Source organism: Danio rerio, chromosome 3 (genome assembly GCF_049306965.1).
Source record: "Danio rerio strain Tuebingen ecotype United States chromosome 3, GRCz12tu, whole genome shotgun sequence".
NCBI lineage: Eukaryota > Metazoa > Chordata > Actinopteri > Cypriniformes > Danionidae > Danio > Danio rerio.
Genome location: NC_133178.1, coordinates 6,695,596 through 6,706,818, shown reverse-complemented (window position 1 = coordinate 6,706,818; position 11,223 = coordinate 6,695,596). Strand labels below are relative to the sequence as shown.

Genomic DNA, 11,223 nt, shown 5'->3' with positions numbered 1-11,223 from the left:
TTAACCAGATCAACAAGTTCTTAAACTCTGAGGGATGTTTAGACAATTTTCAATCTGTTTTCAGAGCACATCACAGTAAAGAGAGCGCCTTTATAAAGATAATTAATGATATTCGCCTAAATACAAATTCAGGCAAACTAACGGTGCTGGTACTGCTCGATCTCAGTGCTGCATTTGACACTGTCGATCACAGCATACTTCTGGATAGGCTGGAAAACTGGGTTGGGCTGTCTGGCACAATCCTCAAATGGTTCAGATCTTACCTTAAAGAAAGAGGTTACTATGTCAGTATGGGTGACCATAGATCACAGTGATCAAAGTTCCACAAGGCTCGATTCTGACACCTTTCCTGTTCAACTTGTATATGCTAAATAATAAGAAATAACCAAAACTCCTACCACAGCTATGCTGATGAAATTCAAATCTACTTAGCCTTATTACCAAATGACTACAGCCCTGTTGACACATTTAACACTTATTGAAGAGTTGGATGTGCCAAAACTTTCTTCAGTTAAAGAAAGAGAAAACTGAAGTCATTGCATTAGGGAACAGACAGGGCCGGAGTGGGACTCTTTTTCAGCCCTGGAGTTTCAAGCCTCAGACCGGCCCACCTCAGTTCACGACTGACTATATTAAAATAAGGACATTTACAATTCAGTTTCTAATTACACTATCACGTCTTTTTTTTTGAGAAAACAGCTGCTTTAGAACTTCAAATGTTCAACAACCCTTACAGTATTATGTCTTAACAATAAAAATGAAAAAAAAAAAAAATAAAATACTCAGACGAGGTTCAAACACGAATCCGCAGTGTGGTAACCTAACGTGCTAACCACTGGACCACAACAGCTGTGCATCGAGAGATGGCTCGTCTGAGTTATATCATCATTAACCAGGCTGCGAGAAAATATATAAAAAGAGCAGAGCTGCGGTAAAATAAGAATAATATGAAGACTGTGGTCAAGTAAAAAAATAATAATTAATTTAAAAAGTGTGACTGCTGAGAGCAACAGATTCTGGAGCTAGGGACATCAGCCCTCGCGGCCAAAAAACAGACCGGCCCACCGGGAATTCTCCCGGTCCTCCCGATTAGCCAATCCGGGCCTGGGAACAGAGATGAGGTTCTCAAGGTGAATGCGTACCTTGGCTTTAAGGGTCAAACAACAAAAAATATTGTGACTAAACGTTCAGATGTCCAAGACTGATAAAAGGTTTAAAAATCCAGTCCACAATTACTTTTTATATTAAAATATGTAATTTTCTGTTTTTTTTTTTTTGTTTTTTACACCAAATCTCTGACATTATTTGTGAATTTTGGCAATTAAAGAGTCAAAATCCTTTAATTTTCGTTAGTTAATTTTTTTATAAAGTTTTTTTTAGATGTTTTTTGTTAAAATTTGAACTAGAATCCTGAAGTTGTTTGACCTGTTTTATCACACACACAAAAGGAGATCAGAGATCTGCCCTCTTACAGCTCTGACCAGGAAGAGACTTATTATTTCTGCTTTCTGTCACTCAGACTCTTTTCATTTCTATACGGGAATTAAACACAATTGGAAATCAGCTAAGAATGAAGAGAAACCCCATTCAAGAAGGATTTCTGTGATATTTGTCTCTAAACAGGTGGCAGATCTTTGTTTACTTTTTATAATCATTTAGAAAGTGAACGTAAAGCTGAGATTTCTGGAGCTCAAACAGTGGAAATGGCTTCACTAAATGTATTCAAAGAACTTTCTTGTCCCGTGTGCTGTGAAATCTTCAAGAATCCTGTAGTTTTATCATGCAGTCACAGTGTGTGTAAAGAGTGTCTTCAGCAGTTCTGGGGAACCAAGAATACTCAGGAGTGTCCTGTTTGCCGGAGAAGATCATCAAAAGAAGAACCTCCAGTTAGTCTTACATTAAAAAACCTGTGTGAGTTGTTCCTGAAGGAGAGAAATGAGAGATGTTCATCAGGATCTGAGGAGATCTGCAGTTTACACAGTGAGAAACTCAAACTCTTCTGTCTGGGGGACAAACAGCCTGCGTGTGTGATGTGTGTTACTGTACAACAACACGACAATCACAAATTCAGACCCATCAGTGAAGTGGCTTCATCATACAAGGTAAGACAAGACCTGATGTAATAACTGACCAGTTGCATCTTGTGCATTTTGGTCAAGTATATTTTTACACAGGAGTTGTTATTGAGTATCTCTTTGTTTTATAAAACAAATAGTCTTAATAAGCTGCACTTTGATTTATTACACTGTTGTTTTATGTTACAGTATATATCAGTGTTTCTCAACTGGTGGGTTGCGACCCAAAAGTGGGTCGCGGGAACATTTTCAGTGGGTCGTGGAGTGTGTGATCAAAAACAAGCAACAAAAGTTTAATATTTAACTTATTTTGCTTATATCGGACTTTTATTTTGAAATGCGCGTGCTTTTAATTTGCCAGTAACCTGGGTTAAGCGCTTTTGGCGAACTGCAATGCAAAAACCGGCGTGTTTAAGGTCTGTTTTCTTTAAAAATCAGCGATCTCCACTGGCGTGATATTTGATATAAAGTGGGCCTCAGATTATACAAGAAGCACTGCATTAAATTACATTCCCCGCGCCATGTCTTTATAATATGAGCATTTATTTTACCCCTGTATATTTAATGGAGCTTCTGCGCTAGCCTGCTGATTCTGAGGGGCGCGTGCGAGTTGTCATGTTCACCAGCGAACAACCACCAGATGTTGCTGGTAAACACTCACTCATAAAACTACATATCTGCCTTCTTCTGGACTACATATGCACACATGCACTTCTCCTAGACACTCACGCCTGCTCACTCATCTAGCTTGATTACATTTGCACACCTGAGTACTTTCAGAGACTGATTAACACACACTATATAAGCCACACATTCACCCCTTCAGGTTGCCGAGTCTTGTTTACTGTTAAGTGACATTACAACGCGTTTCTCCCTGTCTTGTTTCTCCGTGTTAGTACCTAGCTTTGTATCCTAGTTATCCTGTTTAGCCGCCAGCCTTTCGACCTTTTGCCTGTACCTCGATTACGACTCTGGATTTGCCCTCATACATCTGTTTACACCTGTATTGACCATTGCTTGCCTGACTACGATTAAACCTGCATTTGGATCCTACCTTCTGTTGTTGGTGTCACTCCCCGTCGTTACACGAGTAAATGGCTTTTTTTCTCGTTTTACGCTTGAGCAACTAAATGAATGTATTTTAATGACATTACAACATCGATGCTGTAAAAGGAACTGTATAAAAGGGGAAAAAAGTTCACAATAACAGGTCACCGGAAGTTTATCAGTATAGGAACAACACTAACGTTAGCTCGGCATATACTCTTTTGACATGTGAATTTCCAGCGCAAATACGACCCCGAATATGTAAAGTGTGGATTTACATATTTTGACGACAAGAAAATCTTAAAACTTCAGTGTGTCATATGTAGTGAGGTGCTTTCACAAGAGAGCATGAAACCTAAATTAAAATGACATTTAGAAACCAAACATCCCAGTAGCAAGGAAAAACCTGTGGACTATTTTCTTAGACGACTCTAATAGCTGAGGGCATCACAAAAGTGCCGATCATCTTCATGTTTAAAACAAGTACATCTTACTGTGCTCACCGTGTAGCAAAGGCCAAGAAAGCCCACACAAAAACAGAACAGCAAATAACTGCTGATTATTATAAAATGGTTATGATTTTTTTAATAATTTTACTTCAGTTTGCTGGTTTCTGTTCAGTTCAACCAGATCAGTGTTAATGTTTTATAAACAGTTCAGTTTAGTTAATAGTAACTTAACTTTTCCTCACCCTTACCACTGTTTACAGTATTTGGCATTTTTACTCTGTAATATTTCTATAATTTGATACATTTTGTTAAATGACAGCAGTAAAATATTGTTTATTTGTAAGCCTTGGTGATTTTCTCATAATTTATCAGTCACTAGTTGTGTATGTTAACAATTAAATACAAATGAATTATAATTCCTAAAATCATATTATAATTCCTAAAAATTTGGGTCGCGGCTTGATGACCATGAAAAATGTGGGTCCCATGGTCAAACCAGTTGAGAACCCCTGGTATATATTAATTTATGAATCAGTTTAGTTGGAAATGTGCTTATAAAATACTGTAGAATAAATCACAGCACCAAATGATTTCTTCTCTTCACAGTCATAATGCATTTTATATATTTTTAATCATTCAATTGCAGGAGGAGCTCATTACAGCACTGAAGTTTTTACAAGAGAAACTTCAACATAAGGAAAAAATTAAAGGAGACTTTGAGAAAACAGTTCAACACATCAAGGTGAGAAACAAAATCAAGAGTCACTTTCATTGCAGCTGCAGGAGATGCAATGACTTCCTCAGAGGTGTAGAGTATAAAAACCTTCTACTAAAGTAAAAGTACTGTTACTTCAAAAAATATTCTTAAGTAAAAGTAAACTTACATGTCTATGAATCTACTCAAGTGAAAGTTAAAATTAAATCATTAAAAATGTGCTCATGAGTAAAGAGTATATTTCTCAAAAGGGACAGAAGGAAATAACTCTCCAATTGTTTTTATTTAAATAAACAACTTTAAAATTAAAGACCAATAACCAAAAATTATATAATTCTTCAAAATACTTTACAGATTATTATATTTACATTCAGTCATTTAGCAGACGCTTTTATCCAAAGCGACTTACAAATGAGGACAAGGAAGCATATTTAACAATTTTGCAAAAAATTCTAATGCTACATCTGCAGTGTTAGCTAAATTGTGCATATAGACAATTTTGCTCCAAGCCCACTTTAATATCTAATCCTGGAGCTAAGGAACATTAGCAATGTTACAAACACAGTTGGGCAGAATGTAATTGTCATGATCACTAGCGATCTAGTAGCTGCAGACCGCTAAAGGACTACAAATTCGCCATTTATGGACTATGTGCTGATCTTAGCAAAACATTCAAGAGTGACATCTAGTGGCCATAGAAAAAAAATGAGTTGTATTAAGTTTGTACCTCTGGATTGTACCTCTAGTTTTGCTGTAGTTAGTGTTGCAATGGAGGAGATTCAACAGACCTGTATTTTGCTGCCATGCGAGTTTATGTTACAAAAGCTCTTGAAAATATAAATCTGTGAGTATTTTGTTTTCTTCATTTGGAGTGTAATTTAAAGAAACATGTATAGAAATGTCTTTTCCTAAAGAATAAAACAGTAAGATTACTCACTTGTATGCAAAGCTATATGTTAAATCTGCATTTAATACTTAAATTGCATGGATAATATTTTGACATTCTTTTTGTATGGTTAGTTTTACAGTGCTTCTTTCAAGTAAAATAAACTCATTGAACATCTGGCGTCCTAGTCTTGTTTGGAGGAGCCTGTTAGCTATCTGTTGAGCTAGCCAGGCACAAGCACTTTAGCAGTCATCCTAGTAGGGGCAGAATAGACTACAAGACCCAGTCATGCAACACACACACACAAACAACCGGTTCCTGATCCTGACTGAATCCAAACACACAGCTGATGCTGCCAAAGTACTGATTACACACACATATATACGGCTCACTTAGACACTTAATGCTGAGCCTTCTGTAACCAGGGATGTGACACTAGCTATGTTTCCATCCACCTATTTTAGGTTTTATTTTGCAAATGCGCATAAAAAAAAAACAGTTGATGGAAACGCCTTGATGCGCATAAATTTTGAAAATGTGCATAAAAAACTAATGAGCATAACTGGGTAGGATAAACTTTTTATTCGATAAGAAAAGATGTGCACGATGGAAACACTTTTATCGCACAAACTCCATCATGAGCATTAAAAAAGGTCATGTGATTTTGTTAACAGAGGTCATGTGATGCTTAAAATGTGTGTGTGAATGGATAAAGTGTCAGGGTGAGCACATTATAAACATCTGAAATGTTGTTTTGGTCATTTGGCCAGCCTCCACCGCTTAGACTGCAGCTCTGTACAAGACTTTTGGCCAGCGGAGAAATTAAAATGGTCGTGCCCAACTGAGTCTGGTTCTCTCAAGGTTTTTTTTTTTTTCACTCTCCTATCAGGTGAAGTTTTTTTCCCTCTCTGCTGTCGCCACTGCCTCGCATGGTTCAGGATCGGTAGATCCACCCATTGATGAATTTGCTCTTCAGTGTTTGAACTCTCAGTAATGATTTTAAATCACACTGAACTGAGCTAAACTGAAATTAACTTAAACACTAAAAAACTGAACTACACTGTTCCAGTTACTATGACCATTTATGTGAAGCTGCTTTGACACAATCTACATTGTAAAAGCGCTATAGACAAATAAAGCTGAATTGAACTGAATTATAAAATGCCTTACTGTTACAGTATGTGTTATTATATTGTTAATGACCTCCAGAATCAAGAGCGCCTGTGCTTCGTTTCTGACACCTTCAAACGCCAATGCGCGCTCACTGCTTGTCAGAATTGTCTTCTGAGGCGCATTCATTTAGAAAAGATTGATGCAGCTTCTCCTACTGCAGCAAGTGCAGTTTTTACTGTTGATATTTGGCACCAGTTAATTAGGAAGTGACAACTTTGTTTGCTTTGACTCATTGGATGGAAACGCTGCTTCATTCGCACAACTATTATGCAATAATCTAGTTTTGCGCATAAAGTTTATTTGCATTTTTGGATACAAACATAGTTACTGACAACAGGGGTGAGGATCCAAATGCAGGGTTTTATTGACAGAATTGTCAGGCAAGCAATGATCAACACAGGAGCAAGCAGATGTATGAGGGCAATCCAGAGTCGTAGTCGAAATAGCAGGCAAATGGTCAGAAGGCAGGCAGCATACAGGAATAATCAAACAAAGCAAAGGTTCAAAACACGGAAGGCAAGGCAAGGAAAACACGCAATTACTAAACAGATAACAAGACTCAGCAATGAGTGTAAAGATTTTAAACACTGCCCTAAAAAGTACAAATTCACAAAAAAACTACTTGTATACAGTAACGTGAGTAAATGTAATTCATTACTTTCCAACTCCGGACTTGCTATATTTGGTATAATGGATTCCAGGTAGTGACTTTTGCTAATGATAAACATCAGTTGGCTTCTGGATCTTTTATATACAGTTGAAACCAGAAGTTTACAGACACTGTATAAAAAGACGCATAACCATATAAAAAAGTCAGATGTTAACTGAACTTTTTCTCACTTAGGTAAATTAGGATGATCACATTTGTTTCTGTTGTGCTTAATAGCAGAATAATGAGAGAGAAATATTAAAGAGATTGTTATAACTTTTCCTGTAAGTCAAGTTTACATACAATAAGATTATTATGCCTCTGAAAAAGCTCAGATGATGGTGTCAAGGATTTGGAGGTTTCTGATTGGCTAATTGACAACATTTGAGTTAATTGGAAGCACAACTGGAACTGTAGAATAGTATTTAAGGGAAACCCCAAACACACTGCTTCCTTGTGTGACAACATGGGAAAATCAACAAGCCAGAATCAACAAAAAAGCCAGATTACAATTTTCTAAATTACACTGGGAAAAAAAAAAATATTTGGAGACATGTCCTGTGGTCTGATGGAACTAAGATTAAACTGTTTGGCCATAATGACCAGTGTTACATTTAGAGGAGAAAGGGGAAAGCTTACAAGCCTAGGAACACCATCCCAACTGTGAAGCATGGGGGCGGCAGCATCATGTTGTGGGGCTGTTTTGCTGCAGGAGGGACTGGTCCACTAAACAGCATAGAAGACATCATGAAGAAAGAACTTTATGTAGAAATACTGAAGCAACATCTCAAGACATCAGCCAGGACATTAAAACTTGACCACAAATGGGTCTACCATGACCCTAAGCATACTGCCAAATTAGTTAATATATGCTTTAAGGAAAACAGAGTGAATGTTTTGGAGTGGCCAATCCAAAGCCCTGATCTCAATCCTATAGAAAATTTGTGGGAAGAGTTGAAAAAGCTTGTGCGAGCAAGACAGCCAAAAAATCTGACTCGGTAACACCAATTCTGTCAGGAGGAATGGGCCAAAATTCCTTCAAACTATTGTGAGAAGCTTGTGGAAGGATACCCAAAACATTTGACCATTGAATGTTTGAAAGTTATACAGTTTAAAAGCAAAGCTAAAAAAAATACCAAGGAAATGTATGTACATGTAAACTTTTGACTGTCTAGAAATTAATATAAAATTCTTAAAACACAATTATCTCATTATTCTGGCATTTAGCAAATGTAAATTTGTAAATGTAGAATTTATATGTAGAAATAAATAAATGTAGACATTTATTTTAAAAAAAATGTTTGTAAACTTCTGGGTTTAACTGTACTTAAGTCTATTTTAAATATTTTTGATGTGATGTTTTTGTATGTTGACTATTAAATGTGTCTGTGATTTGTTTTCAGACTCAAGCCGATCACACAGAGCGTCAGATTAAACATGAGTTTGAGAGGCTTCATCAGTTTCTCCGAGATGAAGAAGAAGCTACAATCACTGCACTAAGAGAGGAAGAGGAGCAGAAGAAGCAGATGATGAAGGAGAAGCTGGAGGAGATGAACACACACATCTCAGCTCTTTCACACACGATCAAAGACACGGAGGAGATGCTGAAAGCCAATGACGTCTGCTTTCTAAAGGTCTGATTTCAGATCAGTGATTGATTGATTGATGATGGATTGAGCTCTTGATGATCAGTTGTGTGTTTGTTCTGCAGGAGTTTCCAGTCTCGATGGAAAGGTGAGTGATCTGCTGGTGTCTCTGCTCTCTCTGCTTCTGAATCCTGCAGTTCTGACTCCTGAATGTTCTTCCAGAGTCCAGATCTCACAGCCGGATCCACAGACGCCTTCTGGAGCTTTGATTCATGTGTCTCGCTACTTGGGGAACCTGACATACAGAGTCTGGAAGAAGATGCAGGACAACGTCCACTACAGTGAGTCTCTACATCTCTGCTCACACAAACAGTGTTTCACTGAAGTACTTATACTAGTTTAAAGTGAAATACTGTGTAAAGTTTTTTGTAAATGACAATTATGATGCACAAAATTTTTAACCATTTATCTAGGGACGAGTTTACATGTTTCTCATTTCTTTATTTTAAGAGTTCACAGCTGATGATTAACAATAAAACAAGTTTGGCATGCTGTCTTGGGAAAGACCCCAGCGTTTAGAATGTCCTCAAGCCTGAAGCTACCTCTCGTTTAAAGAACGAGAGGGCAATTTAATCTCAGGCAAGTCTCGAGAACTCCCCCACCTTTAAATGTATTAGGAATAGCTGAGATATAGCTGGCTAAGAGTTGGTCAAAGATGCTACTTTGGATTAGTCAATATACTTATGATGTATGTCTTTGGACCGTGGGAGGGAACCGGGGAATGCACATAAAACAAATGCGAGAACATGCAAATTCAGCACGGAAATGCTGACTGGTCTGGTAAGGGGGTTAAATCAGTGGCGTTCTTCTTCTCTCTAATCAATCATGACCACGTGATCCTCTCAAAATCAGTTTATAAATAAACCGCACTTCAAGAGTTCACACTTAGCTGATGATTGCTAATAAAGCATGTTTGGCGAGAGGGGAGTTTGAGCTCAGGTAAGTCTCAAGAATTGTATTTATTATATGCATATTTTTATTTGTTTTAATAAAAACAAGCTTAGATTTGTCCATTAGGTTTCGGACCATATGGGGCATAGGACGTGTGTTTAGATATAACTTGAAACTAGAACTAACTTTAGAAATAGTTTTGATACAAATCTTTGCACTTAACAAACAAAATTATTTATGTAGGCTAATGGATGTCTTCAGTGGAGTGTACAACTCCATTTCCATACTACACGAAGTGAAGGACTGAGTAAAAAGTAAAAGTGAAGAGAAGGAGAAAGTAAAGAGGAGGATGGATGGAGGAGACATTCTTTATTCTTGCGCTGTAGATGGTCTGTTTAACCATTTTCTCGCTAGTAAAGTGTTCAGTTTTCTTCACTTAGTGAAATTTATTTATAAACTAATTTCTAAAGGATCAGGTGCTCAAGATTGCTTGCGGCTGGTCCCGCATGATTCAATTTATGATTCACCAATCAGACGATTCCTAAGCCACTATAAATACCCTAAGTTCCATACAACAGTCATCTTCTTTAAAAAAAATCCCCCTTTCCACCCCTATTCCTACTCCTTTCCTAGATGGGTGGCACAGTGGCCGAGTGGTTAGCTCTGTAGCCTTACAGCAAGAATGTCACTTGTTGCTTTTGCGCCATGCGCTTTACACTCTGTGATTAGATCGTTAAAGTAGAGCCCATAGTGTTTGTATCTGATGCTTTTAAACTATGTTATGAAAATGAGTGTGTAACTAATAACAGTGACAGTGATCAGAAGAACATGTCTGATGTGTTTGATCAACAGGACGAGTGTCATAGTTCATAATAATCAGTGTTTGTTCACTCTTGATCATGATATGAACATCAGAATAAAAGCAGCTGTTGATTGTGTCTCTTCAGCTCCTGTCATTCTGGATCCAAACACTGCTCATCCATATCTCGAACTGTCTGATGATCTGACCAGTATGAGGTACAGTGGGAAAGATCAACCTGTTCCTGATAATCCAGAGAGATTTGACAGCTATCCCTGTGTTCTGGGTTCAGTGGGTTTTACCTCAGGAAAACACTGCTGGAATGTGGAGGTGAAAGAGATTTCAGGCTGGAGTCTTGGAGTAACAACAGCATCAAAGCAGAAGAAGGGGAGTGATTTCTTTAACACTTGTGTCTGGGGTGTGCGATATAATACAGCTATTAGCTCTGGCTATACTGTAAATCAGGATCTTGAGCGTGTGAGAGTTGATCTGGACTGTGACCGAGGAACAGTGTCTTTCTCTGATCCTGTAACAAACACACATCTACACACATTCACAACCACCTTCACTGAGTCTGTCTTTCCTTTCTTCTATAGTCCTATCGCTTTGAAGATCTTACCAATCAGTGGTCAGTGAAAAATCCGAATTAATAAAGAGAACAAGCCGAAATTAAATGAATGAATGAATGAGTTACACTTCATACTTATAAACCACATTACAAGGGTATATCAAAGTTCCTGAGCCTCAGGTGACCAAAATAATGTTGTAAAATTGGCCTTAATAATACACGCAGTGGCTCTATCACTGCAGTGTAATGTGGTGTAAATTCTGAACACTATGACTGGAAAGGTAGGAATGAACAAGACTAACTCCATCAACACGAGGTAACTGCA

General features: G+C 37.6%; 1 protein-coding gene across 2 annotated transcripts; it reads left to right on the top strand.

Annotated features, from left to right (window-relative positions):
• The first annotated feature begins 1,290 nt into the window (after window positions 1-1,290).
• Window positions 1,291-11,006, top strand: trim35-22 (tripartite motif containing 35-22). Of its 2 annotated transcripts, XM_073942183.1 has the most exons (7): window positions 1,291-2,102; window positions 4,218-4,313; window positions 8,398-8,628; window positions 8,706-8,728; window positions 8,803-8,921; window positions 10,479-10,548; window positions 10,623-11,006. In XM_073942183.1, the coding sequence occupies exons 1-7, from the start codon at window positions 1,704-1,706 to the stop codon at window positions 10,723-10,725; spliced, it is 1,041 nt and encodes a 346-aa protein (XP_073798284.1). In that variant the 5' UTR covers window positions 1,291-1,703; the 3' UTR covers window positions 10,726-11,006. The 2 variants fall into 2 exon arrangements, with proteins under 2 accessions (XP_073798284.1, NP_001038423.1); NM_001044958.1 differs by having other exon boundaries at window positions 1,546-2,102; window positions 10,479-10,968.
• Window positions 11,007-11,223: the final 217 nt, after the last annotated feature.

What these genes read in the sequence shown, in the direction of transcription:
- trim35-22 (NM_001044958.1), top strand. Translation starts at nt 1,704, where the DNA reads ATGGCTTCACTAAATGTATTCAAAGAACTTTCTTGTCCCGTGTGCTGT. An exon ending in ATGACGTCTGCTTTCTAAAG is followed by an intron (nt 8,629 to 8,705) that starts GTCTGATTTCAG and finishes TTTGTTCTGCAG; the next exon opens with GAGTTTCCAGTCTCGATGGA. An exon ending in TTTCCAGTCTCGATGGAAAG is followed by an intron (nt 8,729 to 8,802) that starts GTGAGTGATCTG and finishes ATGTTCTTCCAG; the next exon opens with AGTCCAGATCTCACAGCCGG.